Raw genomic sequence first — 27,133 nt, forward strand, 5'->3', positions numbered from 1 at the left:
AGTTATCCATATTCAGCAATACTCATCCATCCATCCACCCTATCTATACTCAGCCATACCCAGCCGTACTCAGCCATACCCAGCCGTACTCAGCCATACCCAGCCATACTCAGCCGTACCCTGCCGTACTAAGCCATACTCAGCCATACCCAGGCATACTCAGCCGTACCCAGCCGTACCCAACCGTACCCAGCCATACTCAGTCATACTCAGCCATACCCAATCATACCGAGTCATACTCAGTCATATCCAGCCATACTCAACTGTACCCAGCCGGACTCAGTCATACCCAGCCATACTCAACTGTACTCAGCCGTACTCAGCCGTACCCAGCCATACTCAGCCGTACTCAGCCGCACCCAGCCGTAGACTGCTGTGCCCAGTCGTACCCAGCCATACTCAGCCATACCCAGCCTACTCAGCCATACCCAGCCATACTCAGCCGTACCCATCCATACTCACCCATCCCATCCATACTCAGCCATTCCATCCATACTCAGCCAACCAAGCCATACTCATTCATGCTCAGTCATCCCATCCATACTGAGCCAACCACATTTATGGCTCAACCATGATCAGCCATCCCAATCCACGGCTCATCAATCCCCATTCATGCTCATCCACGCCACATCAGTTCTCATCCATGCCACATCCATGCCACTACAGTGCCTCACAAAAATGTAATAGGTAGTCAAATTAGATTTGAAATATATGCCCCTAGAACTCCTATCATGTTTGGCCTCTGTATGTGGACAGACTGTGAAAAAGTCTCCCATATGTGGTATCACCATACTCAGGAGGAGTAGGAGAATCTATTTTGGGGTGTAATTTTTTGGTATGTGCATGCTATGTGTTAGAAATATTGTATAAATGGACAACTTTGTGAAAAAAAAAATAATTTTGTTTTGTTTTCATTTTCTTTCCACATTTTCCAAAAATTTGTAGAAAAAAATTACATAATCCAAAGACTCATTATGCCTCACAGATTATACGTAGGGTTGTTTTTTTCCAAAATGGGGTCATTTTTGCGGCATTTCCATTGTTCTGGTGCTCCAGGGCCTTCAAAAGTGTAAGCCCTTGTACACACTGTCGGACATTCCGACGGAAAATGTCCGATCGGACCATGTTGTCAGATAATCTGACTGTGTGGGGGCTCCATCGGACTGTTTCCGTCGGAATATCCGACGGATAAAGTTTTAGAGCTGGGCTATAAAACTTTCCGACAACATGTTCCATTCGGACTTTGTCCGATTGTGCGTAGAGAATTCCGATCGGACAAAGTGCCACGCATGCTCAGATCAAATTCCTAAACCAAAGCTATTGGCTACTAGCCTGAACGTAGCCCCGTCCTAACGAAATAACGTCATCACGTTACGTACGATCGGATTTTCCGACAACTTTGTCCGACCGTGTGTATGCAACACAAGTTTTGGACAAAATTCGTCAGACAAAATCCGACGGATTTTGTTGTCGGAATGTCGGACCGTGTGTACAAGGGCTAAGAGGTAGTCAAGAAATGATATGTATAATTTATGCTCCTAGAATGCCTGATGGTGCTGCCTCAATGTTGGGCCTCAGTTTGTGGCCACGCTGTGTAAAAGTCTCACACATGTGGTATCGCTGTACCCAGGAGGAGTAGCAGAATGTGTTTTGGGGTGCAATTTGTGGTATGCATATGATGTGTGTGAGAAATAATCTGCTAATATGACAATTTTGTGAAAAAAAGAAAAAAAAAATCTTGATTTTGCAAAGAATTATGGTAAAAAATTACAACTTCAAAAAACTCACCATGCCTCTTACTAAATACCTTGGAATGTCTACTTTCCAAAAAGGGGTCATTTAGGGGGTATTTGTACTTTTATGGCTTGTTAGGGTCTCAAGAAGTTACATCAATTTTCAGAGATTGGCACCACAGCTTGTGGACTCTATAACTTTCACAAAGACCAAATAATATACACCAATTTTGGTTATTTTTACAAAGATATGTAGCAGTATAAATTTTGGCCAAAATGTATGAAGAAAAATTACAAATTGGAAAATTTTATAACAGAAACAAAGAAAATACATTTTTTAAAAGTATTTTCAGTCTTTTTTCTTTTATAGCGCAAAAAATAAGAAACCCAGCAGTGATTAAATATCACCAAAAGAAAGCTCTATTTGTGTGAAAAAAAGGACAAAAAATTCATATGGGTACAGTGTTGCATGAATTCAAAATGTGAGAGCACCAAAAGCTGAAAATTGGTTTGGTTAGGAATGGGGGTTTAAGTGCCCAGTGGGTAAGTGGTTAAACAAACCTCAAGCCAATAATAAGGTAAAATCAAAACATAAAATAAAACAATTTTTTGCTGTGACATTTACCTTTAATCCAAATATTTTCTCTGCAGTCATTTGTTTCCACTATATGTCCTCATTCTGATGGCCAGCATATTTCATCCTATTTATTATGAGCCGGGCCATCCCACAAACCACTCCAGCCTGAGTAGCAGCACAGTTATGAGCCCTTTTCTCTGTCTCTCTGCTTTAGCTTCCTGTGTGTATGCTTTTTGTCAACCTATGAACTAATCTCTGTGGTATCATGTCAGGTTTCAGCTCTACTATACAGTTACAGCAAGAAATGGATAAAAGGTAAAATTAACTGCTTGCATTAAAATAAGTAACAATATAGTCATGATTAAATAGCTGAATTAATGCATACCTTTTATATTTGCCTGCAGTTCAGCTTTAAGTTATAAAATGACTTACTCAAAGACAAATATAATTTACAAGGGCTTTGATGTATTTTAACCACACTACTTTTTCAGCACTATTGATAACTTTTACTGTATTTATAATACGTAATTTTAGAATATTATGCATACATCAAAACCAAGAAGTATAGAATACTCTTTTATTTAATTATTACAGCATATAAAGAAATAGTAAAAAAAATAAAAAATAAAAACAATTGTCATCTTAACATTTTTTCTTCACATTAAATTGGTGGGTGAGGTTTACATTATTGGCCAGAAGAGGGCAGAATTAGCACATTTAGTAGCACAGCTAGATCTATTCAGGCTACCTCTGCACTCTCCTCCCCCTGGCTCAGTGATTCACCCTCCCTTCTTTCCTTACACACAAAGAAGAGCTGCTGTACAGAAAAGACAATGCCGTGGACATGTTTTTCTCTGGATTGATTCTTTTTTCAATGTTAAGAAGATAATTTTGACAGCTACTGGCATTGTGGATTACACAGGATCTATGTTCTATCAAATACCAAGGAAACATTGTAAGATATGGACATCAGAGACTGCTATCTGTGTTGGAAATGGCAAGTAGCTTTCTCCCTTCTCCTTTGTAGCTGGGGCTGGGTCTCTGGGCAGCTTCGTTATTCTATTGTGGAGGAGTCTGATCCAGGGACATGGGTAGGAAATGTAGCTCAGGATCTGGGCATAAAACGTGCAGAGATTGCTCAGCGCAGATTACATTTATCATCTGAGAAATACCAAAAATATTTTACTGTAAATAAGGAAAATGGAGCTTTGACTATTAATGACAGGATTGATAGAGAGATCCTGTGTGGATCCAGTGTGAGCTGTATGTTGCGTTTAGAGGTGGTTGCTGAAAATCCTTTGGAGCATTTCATTATAGACATAGAGATTCAGGATATTAATGATAATTCTCCCACATTCATGTTCAATAATTATATTGTTGAAATTACAGAATTGTTGACAAGTCCCGGTATTCAGTTTGCTTTAGAAATTGCAAAGGATTTAGATGTTGGTGTTAATGGTGTTAGTCAGTACATATTAAACACAAATCCCTTTTTCTCATTGTCTGTAAAGAATCGTAAGGATGGCACTCTCATCCCTCAACTGATATTAGAGAAGGTGTTAGATAGGGAGGAGAAACAAGAACACAATCTTATTCTCACTGCTATAGATGGAGGAGAACCAGCTAGGTCAGGATCCTGTCATATCACAATAAAAGTGTTAGATATTAATGACAATCCACCAGTTTTTGATCAATCAGTTTATAAGATTAAACTGAAGGAAAATCTCCCTTTAAATACTATCGTTCTGTCATTAAATGCAACAGATCTGGATGAGGGGGCAAATGGAGAAATTCAGTATTATTTTGATAGTCACACTTCTGACTCTTCAAGGCAGTTATTTGATTTAAACCAGCATAGTGGAGAAATCTTTACCAAAGGATATGTGGACTATGAAGAGTTAAATTTTCATGAATTATCAATAAAAGCAGAAGATAAAGGATTACCCAGACTGATAGGGAATTGTCTGGTTCAGGTAGAAATAGAAGATGTCAATGATAATGCCCCAGAAATGTCCTTCTCTTCTTTGACAAATGAAATTCCTGAAAATATTCCACTAGGAACAACTGTAGGAATAATTAATGTGGAAGACAGGGATTCAGGAAAAAATGGTGAAATACAATTGTCTATGTCACCACAATTACCTTTTAGGATAAGCGCAGTTAAAAATCATTATCCACTGATCATTGACGGGAATCTGGATAGAGAAAAAATAGCCCAATACACTATTGAGCTGACAGCTACTGATTTAGGGACTCCAGCGCTGTCTGCTAAAATGACTGTTATTCTCAGGGTTTCTGATGTTAATGATAATGCACCAGCATTTACACAATCTACCTATAATGCCTTTATTAAGGAAAACAGTGACCCAGGGACTCTTCTATGTACAGTGTCTGCTACTGATGCAGACGAGGGTGTTAACTCTGATCTGATGTACTCTATAGTCGAAGCCCAGATAGATGGATCCTCTTTATCCTCTTTTGTTTACATTAATTCTAATACTGGTGATATATATGCTCAGCGTTCCTTTGACTATGAACACATTCAGACTCTACAGATCACCATAAAAGTAGAGGATTCTGGATCTCCAAAGTTATTTTCCACTGTCCCTGTCTTTATATTCATATTGGATATAAATGACAACTCCCCCACCCTGCTGTATCCGGAACACTCTGAGGATCTCATTGTCCAAGAGAGGATCCCAAAATCTACAAGTGCTGGATATCTGGTGACAAAACTGACTGCAGTGGATCTTGACTCTGGTCACAATGCCTGGTTGGCCTTTAATCTCATTGACCCTGATAGTTCTTCTCTATTCCAAGTGTCTAAACATACAGGAGAAGTCAGGATTATAAAAGGATTTCAGGAAGCAGAAAATACGGAGCAACAACTTATCATCTCTATCAGTGATCATGGTCATCCTCCATTATCTACTACTGTTACTGTGCTTGTAATTATAGCAGATGACATGGTAGTACAAATTCCCAAATCTGGGGATTTTCTCACCAACGCCAAACCACCATCAGATATGACTTTATATTTAATTGTTTCTCTTGTGGCTATCAGCATAGTTTCCCTTGTCACATTCATTATACTACTGGTGAAATGTCTGAGAAAGGAGAATTATGGTCTTAGTAGCAGTTGTTGTTATCTTAGTGGATCTGACACTAAATCATACATGGATCAGTATCAGCCGGCTCTTTTCCTGAACACAGACGGAACCCTAAAATACATGGAGGTCAGGATGGTTCCTCCAGGAGGACAAGGACAATGTTACCAAACTAATGTGCCCCCAGCCCCACAGCAGAGGGACTCAGCTTTTCTGCAGTCTCTGGATTTTCCCCAGTTACGGGAACTAGTTAAAGACAATAATAGCACATCAGACACAAGCTGCTCACATGATCCAAACAAGGTGAGTTACAATTTAAATCTACTATATTTTCCTTTTATTAATTTAATGTGTAAAAATAATAGTTTGGAGTGAAACATGCTGATTTCTGCTCTGAAACTACTTGGACTGTCCAAGGAAAGTGAACATAAATTCTTTAATTTTAAATATGTATTTCTTTGCTATACATGACCTAGGTGCTCATGCACTTTGCATGGATGTTATGGCATGCATATATATATATATATATATACACATATATATTTGTAATATGTACATATCTATAATTCTTGGAATGTCCACACTGATGAGTCACATAGCAATTCATCAAGTAATAATGCGTGTGTGTGTTAGGCTGTTGACAAAAATGAGTGACAGGGATCTGGAGAAGCAGAATAACATCAAATTTTGCGTGAACTGGCAAACGTGGAAACGAGTAAAAATGTGGTGACTGTTCCATGAAGAATCAAGTGTTTTTGAATGGTATAGGTGGCTTAAAAAGGGTTGGGAAGATGTCCACGATGACACAAGAAATAGGCAGACAAAAATACAAGGGACAGATGCAAAATGGGCAGAGTATGAACCCACCAATGCTCAGATTGAAGATTGATTGGGAAAATGATGGCAGAATTTAACATAAACAGGGAAAAGGTGTGGCAGATGGTGCCTCAGATCTTGACAGAAGGTCAGAAAGAAGGTCATCTTCAAATATCATCTAGTATATATATTTTTTATAGTCTATTCTGGGAATTAACCACTTACTGACCGTATAACTTACATATGTATGGCAGCAAGTTGGCACTGCTTCACCAAATCACGTACTAGATACACTCCTGTGTAGGGGGCCTGCATGCACACCAACGGTGGCCCACTCCCGCTGTGATTATACTCAGCAGGAGCTCATCTGCGTGTACAGCGGACTCGATGTAAACAAGACAGATTGCCGTTCTGTCAGATCCTGTGTTCCCTTTGATAGCCCCTGATGTCAACCCCTTCCCTGCCAGTGTCATTATGTGGCAGTGCATATTTTTAGCACTGATGACTGTATTAGTGTCACTGGTTCCCAAAAACGTGTCAAAAGTGTCAGTTTTGTCCGCTGCAATATCAAAGTCACATTTTAAGCCACTGATCATCCCCATTACTATTAATAAAAAAAATGAAAACATCCTAATTATATCCCATAGTTTTTAGACGCTATAACTTTTGCTCAAACCAATCAATATGTGCTTATTGGGATTTCGTTTTACCAAAGATATGTAGCTGAAAACATATTGGCCTAAATTGATGAAGAAATTTGATTTCAATTTTTTTATTGGATATGCTTTATATACATTTTATTTGGGTACAGTGTTGCATGACCACTCAAATGTCAGTTAAAGCAGCGCAATGCCGTATTGCAAAAAATGGCCTGGTCAGGAACGGGGTAAATCTTCTGAAGGTCAAGTGGTTAAATTGCCACACTTAGAATATGATAATTCTATAGTTAGGCTGTTTTTATCAACAAGTCAATTGATAATTGATGAAAGTTATATAAAATTATATAAACAATCCTTAAAGTATATATATATATATATATATATATATATATATATATATATATATATATATATATATATATATATATATATATTTTTTTTTAATAGTGCAGTATAAGTACTTTTTTATCTATGTTGTTTCTGTTTATCTGAGATGTTATAGGAAATAATCTTTGGTTGAATTTATTACATCATTTTTAACTAATAGTATGTTTTTTGCTGTTTTTTTTATTACAACAGCAAATAAAAATGTGAAAAGTACAGGTGTTGCCTACATCTAGTTCCTATTGTTTTTTCTCTCATCTCAGTTTACAAGATGTAGTAAATTACATTTTACTGATAAATACTGTAAGGATGTAATGTAGAAAAAATAACTGTGATCTAGCTGTCTGTATACACCATTCTGTACGCACTATTTTGTGTACTTTTGTGCTTGGGATTGGCACAGCAGGTTTGTCTGTTTGTTGTATTAAGAATATTTTATGGTTTCACATTAAAGGGAAACTTTTATGAAAAATATATATCTGCTGTTGTTTCAAACCCTCTTCTGAGGATCCTAGTACGTTGGCTGTCAGTCTAATCCTCTAGTTGCATCACTTCTTCTGCTGCTATTATTATTAGTTTGAGGTTTTCGAAGGTTTTTTTTTGTTGTTTTTTTTTTTTCACCGCTGTCAGATTTTTACAATTTCTTTACTTAAAAAAATGAAATTATTAGGCATATTATACTATTCTGATGTTTACAGGTACAGCTTTCTACAGTTTTAGGACATCAGGTATTGGTTTTACTTTATTTTTTGTGTGTGTTTCAGGATAAGTTGAACCTAAATATCACCTTAACATGCACGATTTATTTTGGTTTCCGGATTTCCATTTCTTGTTTGTACTTAGGTAACCTTATTGAAACATGCTTGTGGCTATCATACCTGTTGGGGTAAAGTGAACACTTGATACATGTTCCTGACATAAACCCAGATTTTATTGTAGCAAATGTAGTGTTACCAATAGGTAATACTGTCCTATTTAAATGGCTTGTGGAATAAATGGACCATGAAAGTCAGCAGCTACAAATACAAGTGTGACTTGTGACTTGTCATTTAACTTGACAGTTCAAAGTCACATTACAAGTTGCACCCCTTTTGTGGCAACGGAACAGTTAAAATCACTGCGACTTGAGTCTTTGAAAAAGGTCCCTGCACTATTTCTGTGCAATTTCACTGTGACTTGCATTGACATCTGTTAAATGAAGTCATACAGATGTCAGCAAGCCGTAGATGAAATCGCACTGATAGCCGGATTTGAAGTCATGCTGAAGTAACGCAACTTCAAAGCCACACTGGTGTGAACCAGGACTTACTATGCACAGTCAGCTGTGATTTCTTTTGGCTTCACAGCCAGTTGCCCACTTCTTCATCAATTTTTTTATTATCTAAAATATATGTCCTAATTTACACCACTCCCACTCCACTACCATTCCTCCGAAATCATGTTAATGGCACTTACCCATAATAGTGGTGCTCTTTTGGATTTCCCTTGAGTGACTGTATAAAACATGACTGCTGATGTTTTTGATACATAAGCATGCCTTATGTATCTTATGATTAGACAATGACGGAACAGTACTGCATTGTTAAAGTGCACTGTTCTTTTTCCCTTTTGCCAGCATGTTTGACATTAGACTGACAAATGTTTTCCAAAGATATAGAGCTCTGATTGGTAGAGAGTGTTGCCCTTCACTTTACTTGTATGAATTCTGCTGTGCCGGAAACTTTAGGAAACTGATATCAATATACTTAGCTGCATAAATATATACATTTTATTGAATATACAACTGAATAACATTTTATATTTTAAAGCTTACTTATAGTTTAGTTAGAGTATAGTTTTACCTTATTATGCTAATTTGTTTTCTTGCATCTGAGCAAAACTATTGTTGAGCAGAGATATTTAAGTTAATTTATTTAACTGACTAGTGTATAATATAAATCCTCCTAGCTAGTCATACATTTGTATGAAATTACATACAAATGAACATCTAAACTCTAAAGCTTTGTTGAGTACCAATATTTAAATCTTGTATACACATGTGATTTTGTTCAAGCGCTGTATTATAGTTCTATAAAATATTAGAATAGTAATTATGTATGTGACCATTGAGAAATGCAATACAAACTATACAGGATCCATGCAAAAAAGAGTCACACTACTAAAAGCACAAGTCTAATCCATAAAACCATGTTAAAAATGTTTGAAGTTTGTACATAAGGACAACTACCCTGCAATAAATCAACAGTACACATAGGACTAAAAAAAGAAGGCTGAGTATTGAGAACACATCCTTAATAATCCTCTAGCAATACATCAGTTTAATTCGTAATGTTTTTTTTGCTATCATAGCTTACCCTCCAGAGATATATCGACTGTAGTTTTAGGTGATATGAATTCTCACTGAAACACAAATATAATCTCACTGGAGGGATACTATACATCAGCTGGTGTACTAAACTGCTTTTTCAGCAATGGAAATGACAGTTGCTGCAATGGAGGTATAATGAGTTCCTCTGTAAATCTCAAAAAAGATTACAGTCTTTAAAAATAAAAGAGTGTTTAATACCTATACATTATTTCATGTTTAAATTATACAAGTTTGTAAGCATAAGCATAAGTATAAGTATATAATAGTGTTTGCATTATATTGGTGGATGCAGTTCATATTATTGGCCAGAAGAGGTCAGGCTTGGTATGCTTAGTTTCACAGCTAAATCAGTTCTAGCTAAGCCTGCTCTCTCCTCCCCCTGGCTCAGTGATTCACCCTCCCATCTTTCCCCACACACAAAGAGGAGCTGCTGTGCAGAAAAGACAATGCCGTGGACATGTTTTTCTATGGATGGATTATTTTTTCAATGTTAAGGAGAGAATTTTGACAGCTACTGGCATTGTGGATTACACAGGATCTATGTTCCATCAAATACCAAGGATACTTTGTAAGATATGGACATCAGAGACTGCTGTCTGTGTTGGAAATGGCAAGTAGCTTTCTCCCTTCTCCTTTGTAGCTGGGGCTGGGTCTCTGGGCAGCTTCGTTATTCTATTGTGGAGGAGTCTGATCCAGGGACATGGGTAGGAAATGTAGCTCAGGATCTGGGCATAAAACGTGCAGAGATTGCTCAGCGCAGATTACATTTATCATCTGAGAAATACCAAAAATATTTTACAATAAATAAGGAAAATGGAGGCTTGGCTGTTAATGACAGGATTGATAGAGAGATCCTATGTGGATCCAGTGTGAGCTGTGTGCTGAATTTAGAGGTGGTTGCTGAAAATCCTTTAGAGCTTTTTAGCATAGACATAGAGATTCAGGATATTAATGATAATTCTCCCACATTCTTAACCAATGATTATCTTATTGAAATTACAGAACTGGTGACAAGTCCCGGTGTTCAGTTTGCCTTAGAAATTGCAAAGGATTTAGATGTTGGTGTTAATGGTGTTAGTCAGTACATATTAAACACAAATCCTTATTTCTCATTGTCTGTAAAGAATCGTGTAGATGACACTCTCATCCCTCAGCTAATATTAGAGAAGGTGTTAGATAGGGAGGAGAAACAAGAACACAATCTTATTCTCACTGCTATAGATGGTGGAGAACCAGCTAGATCAGGATCCTGTCATATCACAATAAAAGTGTTAGATATTAATGATAATCCACCAGTTTTTGATCAATCAGTTTATAAGATTAAACTGAAGGAAAATCTCCCTCTAAATACAGTTGTATTGTCGTTAAATGCAACAGATCTGGATAAGGAGGCAAATGGAGAAATTCAGTATTATTTTGATAGTCACACTTCTGAAACCTCAAGACAGTTATTTGGTGTGAACCAGCATAGTGGAGACATCTTTATCAAAGGAAATATTGATTATGAGGAGACACATCTTCATGAATTATCAATTAAAGCAGAAGATAAAGGATTACCGAGACTGATAGGGAATTGTCTGGTTCGGGTGGAAATAGAAGATATGAATGATAATTCTCCAGAAATTAATTTTTCCTCTTTGACAAATGAAATTCCGGAAAGTATACCACTAGGAACAACTGTGGGACTAATTAATGTGAGGGATAAAGATTCTGGGAAAAATGGAGAAATACAATTGGACATCTCTCCACAATTACCATTCAAGATCAAAACGGTTAAAAACCGTTACTCACTGATCACTGATGGAAATCTGGATAGAGAAAAGATTTCCCAATATACTATTGAACTGACAGCTACTGATTTAGGCTCTCCAGCTCTGTCCAGTAGGATGATTGTTATTCTCAGGGTTTCTGATGTTAATGATAATTCACCAACATTTACACAATCTACCTATAATGCCTTCATTGAGGAGAACAGTGACCCAGGGACACTTCTATGTACAGTGTCTGCTACTGATCCAGATGAGGGGGTTAACTCTGATCTGGTGTACTCTATAGTGGAAACCCAGATAGATGGATCCTCTGTATCCTCTTTTGTTTACATTAATTCTAATACTGGTGATATATATGCTCAGCGTTCCTTTGACTATGAACACATTCAGACACTACAAATCACCATAAGAGTAGAGGATTCAGGATCTCCAAAGTTATTTTCCACTGCCCCTGTCTTTATATTCATATTGGATACAAATGACAACTCCCCCACCCTGCTGTATCCAGAACACTCTGAGGATCTCATTGTTCAAGAGAGGATCCCAAAATCTACAAGTGCTGGATATCTGGTGACAAAACTGACTGCAGTGGATCTGGACTCTGGTCACAATGCCTGGTTGGCCTTTACTGTCATTGATCCTGCCAGTCCTTCATTATTCCAAGTGTCTAAACATACAGGAGAGGTCAGGACTGTACGAGGATTTCAGGAAATAGAAAATACAGAACAGCAAATTATCATATCTATTGGTGATCATGGGGAGCCTCCATTATCTACTACTGTTACTGTATTTGTCAGTATAGTAGATGAACTTGCAATAGAAAGACCTAACTCTGGGGATTTTATCAAAAACCCCAAACCAACATCAGATATGACGTTATATTTAATTGTTTCTCTTGTGGCTATCAGCATAGTTTCCCTTGTCACATTCATTATACTACTGGTGAGATGTCTGAGGAAGGAAAGTTATGGTTATAGCAGCAGTTGCTGTTATCTGAGTGGGTCTGACACCAAACCATACATGGATCAGTACCAGCCGGCTCTTTTCCTGAACACAGATGGAACTCTAAAATACATGGAGGTCAGGATGGTTCCTCCAGGAGGACAAGGACAATTTTACCAAACTAATGTGCCCCCAGCCCCACAACAGAGGGATTCAGCATTTCTGCAGTCTTTGGATTTTCCCCAGCTAAAAGATTTTGTAAAGGACAATGATAGTGCATTAGATGCAAGCTGTTTGAATGATCCAAACAAGGTGAGAAACAAAATTTTTTCCTTAGCTCTTGTAGTGCTCATTAGGTTTGTTATGCTTTTTTCAAGAAATATACATATCCTGCTCACTATAACCATCATTATTTTATGTTAACTTGAAGCTCAAACTACTTGAAAAAAATATGTGAGCCAACAAGTTCTCTTTCACATTTTTGTTTTAATAATCTGTGTAATATATACTAACTTGGTAATGTTTACTATATAATGCTCACTATTTAAGAAGAAGACCCCATGCTACAAACAGTCATAGCATGTAAGGAATTTTAAAAAGCTTAGTTACTTTATTTGGTCACCCTTCCTCACACATTCATACATAACTGCAAAGTATGGGGACCAGCATGGATACAGCGTGCTTCCCATACTTACTAATGATTTGTAAGCAAGGTGTCTGGTTTAGGCCGAGTTCACACTGGTACGACATACACTCTGACTTTGGGAGCATATGTCGCATGACTTCTGTAAATCAATGGTTCCCTATGAGAGCCGTCTTAACTGGTCCGACACAGGTCAGCCAGATTTTGAAAAAGGTTCCTGCACTACGTTGGTCCAACTTTGGTCCTACTTCAGCCCATTGAATATCATTGAAGTCGGATCAAAGTAGGACCCTTGTCCTTGTCATCTGACTTGTGACATCCAACATGGTGTTTAAAGCAGCAGTAAAAGGAATTTATGTCACTCTGGGATTGTTTTGATTGGTCAAAGGACAAGTCGTACTATCTCAAAGTCAGAGGAAAATCTTATCTTGTTCATTCAAGTCAGATTGATGTAGGATCCATGTAGGACAGATATACCTATAGCATGGCAATATAGGATGACAGTTGTACAACAGTGGTGTCGTACCAGTGTGAACCCAGCCTTAGAAGATTATAGCAGACCTTGCAGTACAATTTTAAATGTATTCCAGATATAATGTCCAGCTCCCCTCTGCCTGTAAATATCGCTAGTTCATATTATGCACAAAAGGTACTTGTAAAATGAAAGTTAGATTTATTTTTACCATACTCAGACCTTCCGCATTGCTTGGATTGATGCCACCATTCTTTCACAATGATTCCTGGGAAACAATAAGTACCTAAAATCTTACAATAGTATAATCTAGTTCATTGCAAGCATGCCTGCTTGTGAGATCGGAGCTGCTGTCTGTTCCACAGGCTCTCCCCCAGAGGAACGTGACACCATCCACACTAAGGGCAGAACATGAGCGTAAGGTATGGTGGGATGGGGCCAGACATTTTAAATGGATGATGAATTCTACTAAAAGACACTAATTTGCATATTTGCTACTGAAAATGAAACAGAATACTTTATACTTAGATCTGAACATCTCTCCCCTTAGAAACTATGGAATTGTATGGCTTTTTAAATCAGAGTTCTTCTTTAACATTTAAATTCAGGTATTTAATGTGTTTGTAGTACAAATATAGATCTTCAGATTGGCCCCTAGAGGGAATTCCCAGTGGAATCTCTGTTGTTTTTCTTTGTTGCAATAAGGTATCATCGAAACAGGGAGTGCATTATCTTTAACGTTTTACTTAGACTTGCAGTTTGAGAAGCAGCAGTAATTTGACAGCCATTGTATAGCTCAGTGAAGCAGGAAGCAGACCTGTGTGTGTATTGAGTAAATATGGCTGCTCTACTCCACATATACAACATACTGGCAAATTTTAGTTATATCAACTTTTTTTTTATACATTAACGCACGCTATTAAGATTATTTACATCAAGCTAATCCATTTTCTTAATAATTCATTAAAACATTTAGAAGCCTGGTCATTTATTTAAGCATGCGACATAGATTTCAGAAAATGGAAGGCTGTCTTTATTTTAGGTTGGACTAATGACTACTTCATTTGTATGTGTGTGTGGGCATAAAGGCTGCAGCCAGTGGCGTCGCTAGGTGGTGGCTATTGGGGCTATAGCCCTGAATCTGGGGCCTGTAGCCCCAAGTCTCTTGCCGCAGGAGTTCCTGCCTAACCATTGGGCCATGGCCTCTCTGCAGCCTGGCCATGAGTGTGGTGGGCCAGTTGCATGAGAGAATCAGGCAGGTGGATGAAAGAAGCGAGCAGGCAGACAAGCGGAGATGACATCATCTCTCTCCGCCCGCCCCGCATCACCGCTCTTTTTCCCTTACTCAAAACCAACGTGTCCCATCTGGTCTATCCATCAGCGGAGCTTTCCTCACATAAACAGTCTCCTGGCGGCCCCTGTCTCCTGTGACGGCCGCTTCCGATCCTCCCCTGATGGTCTCTTCAGTCCATTCTTTAGTGGAGCCCTTCGTGGATAAGCGGGATATGGTCACCTGGTGACTGCTGACAGGTATCTCACACACACTCAGATTCCCCTGGCATCCCTGGTGTGTGCAGTGTGGCTCTCTGTCTCAGTGGCCAGGAGACCTGCTGAGCCATGCATCTGGGGATCCTAAGTTCTGCACACACATAAGAGCAACCTGAGTATGATATTGGACTATCAATCATTGTTTTTAATAAAGTGAATTCTCTTCTTCTTTTTTTTTTTCATTTGAACTTTGGCTACCTTGCTCTTTCTGCTTGCTGTTCCTGTAAAAGCTCAGCATTATGCTGTGGAATTGCTCGTGGACTCTCTGGGACAGACTGGGTTGGCTGCTTGCAGTGACAAATACCTTTTTTACACATGAATTTGCAAACTGCAACATTTCAGTGGTGTTATTAATGAACTTTCAATTTAGATCGATTTGATTTAATTCAATTTAATTCAATCTGATTTCAGTTTACTTATTTAATTATTTATGTATCTAATTAATTTTCATCAATTCAATTCAATTTAATTGATTTATTGTATGTATTTATGTATTTTTTTTTTAAACTGATCATTGCCAGTGTCAGTGGTGGCTGTCATGGCTCTGCCTCTACCCACCGCCCAGCTGTGAGTCATTATATATTACAATGTAACAATAGAAATAATGCACTTCAATCAGCCTGACACCATATCAACCATGGTGCCTTGAAGATATTGAATGCTGCGCGTCCACCCCCCCCCCCCCCCCCCCGCTCTCTGTTGTTTGGTTTACAGAAGGACAAGAATACATCTATGTTTACAAGTGAACGTAGTTCGCTTTCTGTTACACAATGTCACTGGTGACAGGCACCTAAAGAGGGAATGAACTCTGGAAGCTGTGCCCAAAGAAAAGCTAATAGAAGCAAAATTATGAGACACCAGCATTGTCTGTGTACTCCCTGCAGCTGATATTTCCTTATAGAAGATAAAACAATGCACTTACAAACATAGGTGAAACACAAGCATCAAAAATCCTCCAGTGGGGAGCCCTGAACACAGTCCCATCCGAGCCGCATCGTTAATGAGATGTCCAAAGGGTAGATGGATTCACAGGCTCATCAGGCACTGGCTCATCAAGCAGCTGCTGACAGGCTGCAAGCGATCCGCTCACTGACTCCAAGAACCGGCCAAGACCAAGCATGTGGCTTCATGTAAGAACATTTCATATTATCAGCAAGCTACGTTACTGAGATAATCCACATACTGACAGTGCTTCTGTTCTGCCACTGTAGGAAATTGACAATGGTCTTGAAACCACAGCTCACATGACCAGCAGACCCAAATCACACAAGAATTCCTCCACAGCCTACACATTTTGGGCTCAGTTGAATATATCAGTATTCACCAATTGCCAAAATACAACTGGCAAATAGATTTGTAGCTAAATATATAACTAATATTATATTATGTATTATACAGTGTATTAAAAAAAAAATGTGTGTGTGTGTGTGTGTGTGTGTGTGTGTGTGTGTGTGTGTGTATATATATATATATATACATATATATATATATATATTTTTGTAGTTTGAGTTAGAACATATGTATAACTAGTCCAGAGAAAAATACAAGGAATTATATGAGTGATTTAATTAATTTGTGTAAAATTGGGGTTTAACCCCAGCACTCCAAAGCAGTAAATATGGTGACCCTTCTCCAACGTCAGCATCACTACAGTGTATTCCCTCAGTAATACACAGGAACTAACACACTTTTTCTAAAAGTGTGCTTTGTACTTGAAGCTGATTTTGCTGTCTCATGCAATACTATGAGGAAGCTGCATGCTTACTTTTAAGCTTCATGCTGCTGTATGTTATGGCTAAATGCAGTCTAAGTCAAAATCTAAATTTATGAGAATGTATAATAATGCAGACCCAAGTCAGGTCATGGTAGTAAACTCAGTGCTGCATCTGGACTGAAAACTCAGTCAGATCAATCTGCACTGTGTGGTGTCACAGCTTTCCAATGTAAACTGGAGAGCTGGATTTATCCAGCTTCACCAAATATATCAATTCAATGACAGGGACACAGCAACAACTATGCTATTACTTCTTAGAGGGGATAGTTGACCATTTTGTCATTAGGAGATATAAGCGTAATAGAGTTTACTTTGAAGCACTTAAAAATTATATATTTTAAATATTCCATCTTTGAAATATTAACAGTCAGTCATAATGCATTATACAATTTAATAATAAGAATCAAATCATGTTACGTTCAGAGTTTAATACACAGTTATAGTGTTACAGTGAAATGTAGATCGTAGAATGTAGAGTGTATGATGTAGGTAGATGTAGTTCACAATATTTCCCACAAGAGGGCAGTCTCGGCATGTCTAGCTTTACAGCTAGATCATCTAACACTAGCTCAGCTCTCTCCTCCCCCTGGCTCAGTGATTCTTCCTCCCATCTTTTCTCTCACACAAAGAGCTGCTGCGTTGCGATGAAAATCCTGTGGACTTGTTTTCCTATGGATGGATTATTTTTTAGGGTTAGAAACAGCAATTTATAAATCAAACACAACTTGGATTACACAGGATCTATGCTCAATCAAATATCAAGGACCTATTGTAAGATATGGACATCAGAGACTGCTGTCTGTGTTGGAAATGGCAAGTAGCTTTCTCCCTTCTCCTTTGTAGCTGGGGCTGGGTCTCTGGGCAGCTTCATTATTCTATTGTGGAGGAGTCTGATCCAGGGACATGGGTGGGAAATGTAGCTCAGGATCTGGGCATAAAACGTGCAGAGATTGCTCAGCGCAGATTACATTTATCATCTGAGAAATACCAAAAATATTTTACTGTAAATAAGGAAAATGGAGGCTTGACTATTAATGACAGGATTGATAGAGAGATGCTTTGTGCATCCATAGTAAAATGCAGGCTAGATTTAGAGGTGGTTGCTGAGAATCCATTAGAGCTTTTTAATATAGAAATAGAGATCCAGGATATTAATGATAATTCTCCCACATTTTTAATTGATAGTCATTTTATTGAGATTACAGAATTGTTAACAAGCCCTGGTGCTCAGTTTGCTTTAGAGATTGCTGAGGATTTGGATGTTGGTGCTAACAGTGTTAGTCAGTACACATTAAACACAAATCCTTATTTCTCTTTGTCTGTAAAGAATCGTAAGGATGGCACTCTCATCCCTCAGCTGATATTAGAGAAGGTGTTAGATAGGGAGGAGAAACGAGAACACAATCTTATTCTCACTGCTATAGATGGTGGAGAACCGGCTAGATCAGGATCCTGTCATATCACAATAACAGTTTTAGATATTAATGACAATCCACCTGTATTTAATCAATCAGTTTATAAAATCAGTCTAAAAGAAAATCTCCCTTTAAATTCCCCTATATTAATCCTGAATGCAACAGACCAAGATGAGGCTATGAATGGAGAAATTCAATATTATTTTGATGGTCACACTTCTGTATCTGCCCGCAAATTATTTGATTTAAACCAACAAAGCGGAGAGATATTTATAACAGATCATCTGGATTTCGAGGTGCTGAATTTTTATGAATTGTCAATAAAGGCTGTAGACAAAGGGTCACCAAAGCTAACAGGAAATTGCCAGGTTCAGGTGGAAATAGAAGATGTAAATGATAATTCCCCAGAAATTTATTTTTCTTCATTTAACAATGAGATATCTGAAAATGCACCAGTAGGCACAGTCGTGGGTTTAATAAATGTGAAAGATAAGGACTCTGGGAAAAATGGAGAAATAAAGTTAGATATATCTAGTGACATACCATTTAAAATCAGGGTTAATAAAAATCATTATTCACTAATTACTGATGGAAATCTGGATAGAGAAAAAATCTCCCACTACACTATTGAGCTGACAGCTTCTGATTTAGGCTCTCCAGCTCTATCCAGCAAGACAACTGTTATTCTCAGGGTTTTTGATGTTAATGATAATGCTCCAGCATTTACACAATCTACCTATAATGCCTTCATTAAGGAGAACAGTGACCTAGGGACCCTCCTATGTACAGTGTCTGCTACTGATCCAGATGAGGGGGTTAACTCTGATCTGGTGTACTCTATAGTAGAGACCCAAATAGATGTATCCTCTGTATCCTCTTTTGTTTACATTAATTCTAATAATGGTGATATATATGCTCAGCGTTCCTTTGACTATGAGCACATTCAGACTCTACAAATCACCATAAAAGTTGAGGATTCTGGAACTCCAAAGTTATTTTCCACTGTCCCTGTTTTTATATTCATATTGGATACAAATGACAACTCCCCCACCCTGCTGTATCCGGAACACTCTGAGGATCTCATTGTCCAAGAGAGGATCCCAAAATCTACAAGTGCTGGATATCTGGTGACAAAACTGACCGCAGTGGATCTGGACTCTGGTCACAATGCCTGGCTGGCCTTTAATCTCATTGATCCTGCCAGTTTGTCACTATTCCAGGTGTCTAAACATACAGGAGAGGTCAGGACTGTACGAGGGTCTCAGGAAACAGAAAATACAGAACAGCAACTCATTATCTCTATCAGTGATCATGGGGATCCCTCATTATCTACTACTGTTACTGTACTTGTCAGTGTAGCAGATGATGTTGTAGTAGAAAGACCCAAATCTGGGGATTTCATTAGAAATTCCAAACCACCAACAGATATGACTTTATACTTAATTGTTTCTCTTGTAGCTATCAGTTTAGTTTCCCTTGTGACATTTATTATATTATTGGTGAAATGTCTGAGAAAGGAAAGTTATGGTTACAGTAGTAGTTGCTGTTATCTTAGTGGGTCTGAGTCTAAATCATACATGGATCAGTACCAGCCGGCTCTTTTCATGAACACAGATGGAACCTTAAAATACATGGAGGTCAGGATGGTTCCTCCAGGAACACAAGGACAATGTTACCAAACTAATGTGCCCCCAGCACCACAGCAGAGAGATTCCACTTTTCTGCAGTTTCTGGATTTTCCTCAGTTAAGAGAACTTGTAAAAGACAGTGACAGTACATCAGATACAAGCTGTTTGAATGACCCAAGCAAGGTAAGAGATAGGTATACTCTTTGTATCTAACTACTTACAGGATTTCTGCTTAATAATTCAAACTCAAATAATTATATTTTTTTTATTTTAATGCACTAATTACTTGTTAATTAAGAAGGTCAAATGATAATTGGGAAAATAATATATGTGCTGATTAGGCTGTAGAGTCAAAATGTTTTTCCTTTTGTTATTAAGAATATTTTTTATATATTGTGTCATGCTAATATTTAAAATTAAGAACTGACCTTAATAGGAAACAATGTCATCCATGATAATGAATACATACCTCTCCTGCTGTCTGCACTGTTCCATTGTAAAAAAAAACATTTTTCTCCTAAAGTATCTTCCAAAACAGCCGATCTCCTGCGCTAGGACAAGTTCATCTAGAGCTCAGGGCAAACATGCCAAACTGCAACACCCCCCCCCCCCCCAGATGTATGAGCAGACAACAGATGTGTTATCTCCCCCACCCAAAAAAATTGAGTACCAATCCACATCCTTAACCCCTAAGCATAAATCCCCCCTCCTCCCAGGACAAATCCTCCAGCCTGCTGAAAACCCCCCTAAGAACAAATCTTTGCCCTCCACCCCCCTCCCAGCTCAAATCCTCTGTCTCCCCAAATCCCCCCAGCAAACCCCCCCAAAAAATCACTCCACCTAGCACAAATCCTCTCCTCTTCAAATTGTACACATCTTCTCCCCGCACTCCAAATCCCCCTTCTATAACAAATCCCCAACCCCCCCCTCCTAGCACCCCCCCCCCCCACAATATCACCTCTCCTAGAAGAAATCATCTTCTCTGACCCCCCTTCCAAAACAAATCCCCCCAAATCACCTTTCCTAGCATCTCCACCCCCCAAATTCCCCCTCCTCATACAATTCTTGCCTCTTGTTGCCCCCTAAGTTCCCACACTCAATACAAATCTCCTCCCCCCAATCTCCTTGTGACACCCCCACACCTTACCTGATACCACAGTGCCCATGGCAGTCGCCCCCTTATCCTGGCCCTGCCTATAGTAACTATAAAAACCACTGAGCACAGAGGGGGACACAGGAGATTGACACTCCTGGAAGTGTCGGTTGTTGAACTTTAGTAGAGAATTTCTTAACAGTAAAGCAACATTCAGCCATCTCGGCAGCAGGAAAGTATTTCGTTCTTCTAGAGATACAACTTTGTCATCGTTTTGTAAACAACAAAGTCACTTTAAGTGTCAAAAGTAAAACTGATACTTTTGTATAATTCACATTTTTTGCACAAGGCCTTTCTTGTCACTCTATGTATGTGTTGCCACGTATCACTACAATTAAGAGGTAGGCAGTTGGGCCGGTCATACATGGATCAAAATTAGATGACCGGCTGACAAGAGACTGGCTGAATTTTAATCCATGTATGGGCAGGGGGGCTGCACAGAAGTTGATCTACCGATCGACTTCTGTACAACTACCCTGTCAGATTTTCCCTGCTCAGTCAGCATTGCTGGCTATAGCCGGCATCACTGATTGGGGTATTCCGAAGGTAGAGAGTCCCCGTGCTGTCAGAATACAATAGCTCAGCAGGGAGAATTCCACCATCCATATCAAATGTGTGGATGGGGGATTTAAGTCAGCAGGTTGAACAAAAAAGAACAGATCCATCTAAATGGACTGCCTTACAGTGTCTACAATATCTGTTATTTGCCCCTCCTACATACCAAAATGTGATGTTGTCACTTGTAGGCAACAGATTACCATGTCCACAATCCCCCACTACCCTGTTTACCTGCTGGAGCCCTGAGTAGATATCCCTGTATTAGAGATTACACAGGGCTGAGAGCGTTCCCTTTGCCCCCACTTCACAGACCACTGGATATTTAATAGTAATAAAATATTATTTTCTCTCTCAGCTTATTAAAATAAAAAGGCATTAAAACTTGCTTGCAATTATTTGACCTCAAAGTACATGTGTGGTAGGTGGCAGGTCAGGAAATATTACAAGATGCATGTTTCTGTTTTTGTTTTTTTTAATGCTGTCAAAAAAGACACTATGGGGTTGATTCACTGTAACAGGTGCACTTAGAATTTTGTGCAGCTTTCCACAGCAACCAATCAGCTTCTAACTTCAACTTGTTCAATTACACTTTGACAATAAAACCTGGAAGCTGATTGGTTACTATGTACAGCTGCACCAGATTCTGTGTGCACCCGTTTTTGTAAATCCTCCCCATTCTGTCATTCCTAAGTATCCAACCATCCTATAATTATTACATAAGAGTGATCCTTACACTATGCAATGTATATATTTTTATTTCTGTCTTCACAGAACGTTTTTTTTTTTTGTTTTTTTTTGTTTTTTTTATAAGTTTACCTCAGGAAGTCTAGCATAGACTCCTTGGAGTGGGTTCCTGTTACATGCTAGCTATAGTGAAGCAGAGAAATATATTTATTTTAAATATATCATTTATCAGTTATGTTTCAAAAAAATCCTATGGTATTCCCTTTTCTAGTTTCTTTTTTTAAAATATTTCCCAACATATGTGGTATCTACATATAGCTGATTGTGATGAAGAAGACTGGAGCTTATTTATATATTTAATAGGTATGATTATTAATAATTACATACAAACTAATTATACTAGGAGACCAATGTGATGTGTTAGTGTCATATATTTTTTATATTTTTATTTAACATTTCTGAGTGTCATCACCTTACTTAGCATTAATGCTAGAAACCTGCAAACCAGAAAACACTATTAACATTTTAATAATTAGTACCTTTGTATAGAACCATACTGGAAAATTAAAAATTGGGATTTTTTTTTAATTTTATTATTGCTTGCCATAATAGTAAGGACTAGATAAATTTTACAGCACCTATATCCTAATCATATATGTCATCTATTAAAAAGGCAATATGAAGGTAATTTCTGTTCAACTATGAAGTTTATTTCTAATAATAATAAGAATAATCTCATTAAATACATTCAGGCTAGTTTTCATGTCAGTAGTAAAAGTTACTTGAAATTCTCACATTGGGCCACAAGAGGGCAGTCCTGTCATCTGATTCATCTGATCTGATACTTTCTTACGCCGTACTCATGTCAATGCAGCTCTCTCCTCCCCCTGGCTCAGTGATTCACCCTCCCATCTTTTTTCCTCGCTCACACAAAGAGCTGCTGCTCTGACGAATGCTGCTATCATGTACAGACCAAGGATTGTATTCCATTCAGTGGATTTTTTCTAAGGATGACCATATATTGGATTAAAAGGACCTCAAGGTTAACACATTTCAAGACCTTTCAAAGAAGGACATTATAATATGAACATCCAAGGTTGTTCCAAAGCTTGGCAAGTAGCTTTCTCCTTTCTCTTTTGCAGCTGGGGCTGGGCTTCTGGACAAATCTATTATTCGTTTGCAGAAGAATCAGATGTAGGGACTGTTGTGGGAAATGTAGCGCGGGATCTGGGCTTACATCAGACAGCTATTAGTAAACGGAGATTACATGTGGGATCTGAAGGAAATAGCAGACATTTTTCTATTGACCAGAAATATGGAGATTTGATTGTACAGAAAAGGATTGATAGGGAGAGCCTGTGTGGATCTGCTTCAAGCTGTGTAATGCGTTTAGAGCTTGTAGCAGAAAATCCACTGGAACTGTTTAGTGTGGAAATTCAAATATTAGATATAAATGACAATGCTCCATCGTTTCCAGTTGATAGGCAGGTATTAAAAATTATAGAACAGGCTTCTAGTCCTGGTACTCAGATTGCTCTAGAAACAGCACAGGACCCAGACCTGGGTGTTAACAGTGTAGCTCAATACAGATTAAATAAAAATCCTTTTTTTTCTTTATCTGTCACTAACCAAAAAGATGGCAATCCTATTCCAAAGCTGGTGTTGGAAAAAATTCTAGACAGGGAAGAGAAAAAAGAACACATTCTCACTCTTACTGCTATTGATGGAGGAGGAAACCCTCAGTCAGGGACATCCCAGATTACTGTTACAGTATTTGACATAAATGATAATGCACCAGTCTTTGATCAATCAATTTATAAAATCAGTATTCTTGAAAATCTTCCTTTAAAATCCCCTATTATACAATTGAATGCAACAGACTTAGATGAAGGGATTAATGGAGAAATTGAATATTCATTTCATCAAAACACTCCAGAGGCAACAAAGAAGGTATTTGGTTTAAATACACAGACCGGAGAAATATTTAATAAAGACATTGTAGATTTTGAAGTGGCAAATGTATATGAATTATCTGTCAGGGCAATAGATAAAGGTATTCCAGAATTAGAAGGGCGTTGTGTTGTTCAAATTGAAGTTGTGGATGTAAATGATAATGCTCCAGAAATTAAATTTACTTCTAAGGTTAATGAGGTCCCTGAAAATGCTCCAGTAGGGACTGTTGTTGGGTTTATCACAGTAAGAGACAAGGATTCTGGTAAAAATGGAGAAATCAAACTAGAAATAGCACCAGATTTACCCTTTAAATGCCAGTCTATGTCAAACCGTTATACACTGGTCACTAGTGGACATCTGGACAGGGAGAAAGTCTCACAATATACTATTACACTGATCGCTTCTGATCTGGGCTCTCCTTCTTTAAGCAGCAAGACTACAATTGTCATTAATATTTCTGATGTTAATGATAATCATCCAGTTTTTCTACAGTCTGCTTACAATGCCTTCATATCAGAAAACAATGATCCCGGCAGACTGTTGTGTACAGTATCTGCTGGAGATCCAGATGAGGGAGATAATGCAAAGCTCATTTACTCCATAGCAGAGAGCCACATAGATGGTTCTCCTGTCTCTTCATTTGTCTACATTAACTCCGACACTGGTAATATTTATGCCCAGCGCTCCTTTGACTACGAACAGTTGCAAGTTCTACAGATCACAGCGAGAGTGGAAGATTCCGGATCCACAAAGCTGTTTTCCAATGTTTCAGTCTTCATATTTATTCAGGATACAAATGACAATTATCCCTCTATATTATACCCAGAGAACTCAGGGGAAGTCATGGCACAAGAGACCATTCCCAGATCTGCGTCTGCTGGCTATTTAGTCAGTAAAGTATCTGCGGTGGATCTGGATTCTGGGCACAATGCCTGGCTCACCTATAGTCTTCTTCAGTCTGGCAGTCCAGATTTGTTTCACATCTCTGAATATACAGGAGAAGTCAGAACGCTACGAGGATTACAGGAGACGGATAACACAGAACATCGACTTGTCATTTCTGTCAGTGACCATGGGGAGCCTTCACTGTCCTCTACAGTCACTCTGATTGTAAATATAATGGAGAACACCATGCAAGAAAGTCCCAGTTCGCATGAATTTTTCCCAAGCTCTAAATCAACTTCAGATACGACTTTATATCTTATAATTTCTCTCATAGCCATCAGTTTGGTGTCCTTGGTTACTTTTATAATTCTAATTGTGAGGTGCCTTAGAAAGGACAATTATGGCAGCAGTTGTGGGATCTGTTTCTCAAGTGATTCATATTCCCACAGCTATTCAGATAAATATAAACCAACACTTTACCTTAACACAGACGGAACATTGAAGTATATGGAAGTGAGGATGGCTCCTCCAGAAACACAAGGTCCATGTTATCCAGCTTGTTTCCCATCAACAGGAATACATGATTTTTCCTTCCCAAGAAATGGAAACCTTTTAAGGTCCAATGATTTGTTAAATGAGACACAGACACTTTCTGAATCCAACTGTGTGACTACACCAAATCAGGTGAGATAGAATACATTTTTTTATAAACACTTGTGCAAACATATAATATGCTGGTCAGTTACTTTAATTCATAGGTAATACGCAGTAGTTGCTTTGATTGTGTAAATGTAGATAAAAGTCAAATACAAGGTCAAGGAGCGACCTCTTCAGGATAATAATGCAACGCTGGTATATTCTAGTACCATGTTTAGCATCTATGAAAAACAAGATATCATTGGCTTAAGAATGTGATGTATCCGTGTCTTGCATGTGATTCCTTTTTTGACTCAATGTAAGCAGGTCATCATATATGGATACTATCTACTACACTATGGAACATTTTACATTAGGAAAAACCTCCACAAGTCTACAATTACGCTGTTAGGTTTAAATTATGTTTACTAGGGATAAGGTTCAGGTTTGCTGCAAATCTATATGATTTAGAAAGTTCATCTATTGCTAACCTTTAGACAAAAGCTTTGCAGTTTTGCAGTAAAAAAAAAGGAGCACCTATAATGCTGTGTATAACCTTTACTCTGGTCAGCTGAGTCACAAAAGCTAAACATTTGAGGTACCTATTTATCCCAGCTTCCTTTTTATAAAAAAGCAATGTAGTGACAGTGCCCAGTTTCCTATGTCCTTTGTTTGACCATTGGTTGCTTATTAGCTCTACAAATAGGAAACAAAATAATTTTTAAAAATTCCTTGATTTTATTATCCAAGACACAAGTTAAACATCATTGGGTGCAAAATATGTTTAAAATAAGAGCACTGGTGTACAAAGTGTGGAACAGTTTCAGGTAGAGGAAGGTACATACATAATTTACAATTGATTATACTGTATTCAAATAGATTTCCATAATATTTAATTCATATGACCATATGATATACACAATACCCCTGGGGTATTGTGTATATCATATGGTCATATGAATTAAATGCCATATAAGCCAAGGTATAATCTTCTCTTACATTAATTAACTGTAATTAATTCCTCATCCCCAGCAGTCCCTTTTCCTCTGCTCTTGTATAGAAGACACTGCGGCTTTCTCCAAAAATAGAGTAAGAATTAGGGCCCAGAAACAGTAAGATTGTGGCAAACCCTTTTTATGAAGGGTAGGAAATGTTGCAATGGATAACATGAACACAACAATCTACTTTATATAACGCAATATCTCTGGAATATGCTCAATAGTGTGCTACTTGGCTTGTTATGATTTTATGATTATTACAAAATGTATACTTATTTATACAGCTGTAAAATCATTCTTCCCCTGGATTTTAATCTGTTTGGCTAAATTAATCCATAAGTGTCACTAAAATATGTTATCAGGAATGGCGCCATATACACAGATTTTAACTGTTATTTTGTACAGTAAAGCAGTGCAGAGACAAACATATT

At 38.0% G+C, this 27,133-nt stretch overlaps 1 protein-coding gene across 30 annotated transcripts in view; it reads left to right on the forward strand.

Annotated features, from left to right (window-relative positions):
• LOC143964452 (protocadherin gamma-C5-like) overlaps window positions 1-27,133 on the forward strand; it is a 568,154-nt gene that overhangs the window by 358,257 nt on the left and 182,764 nt on the right. For 2 of the 30 annotated variants that reach the window (XM_077474183.1, XM_077474192.1), the window contains exon 1: window positions 10,051-12,667. The exons of 22 other annotated variants lie outside the window; for them this stretch is intronic. In XM_077474183.1, coding sequence (XP_077330309.1) covers window positions 10,220-12,667 — 2,448 coding nt within the window. In that variant the 5' untranslated portion in view covers window positions 10,051-10,219. Of the gene's footprint in view, window positions 1-3,109; window positions 5,721-10,050; window positions 12,668-17,396; window positions 20,019-23,157; window positions 25,753-27,133 lie in introns of those variants that run through there. 6 more of the 30 variants (XM_077474182.1, XM_077474191.1, XM_077474202.1 and 3 more) reach the window with 4 other exon arrangements.

The sequence above is a fragment of the Lithobates pipiens genome, unplaced genomic scaffold (assembly GCF_037356315.1).
Source record: "Lithobates pipiens isolate NorthernLeopardFrog02 unplaced genomic scaffold, aLitPip1_a1.2 Scaffold_8, whole genome shotgun sequence".
In the NCBI taxonomy this organism is placed as follows: domain Eukaryota; kingdom Metazoa; phylum Chordata; class Amphibia; order Anura; family Ranidae; genus Lithobates; species Lithobates pipiens.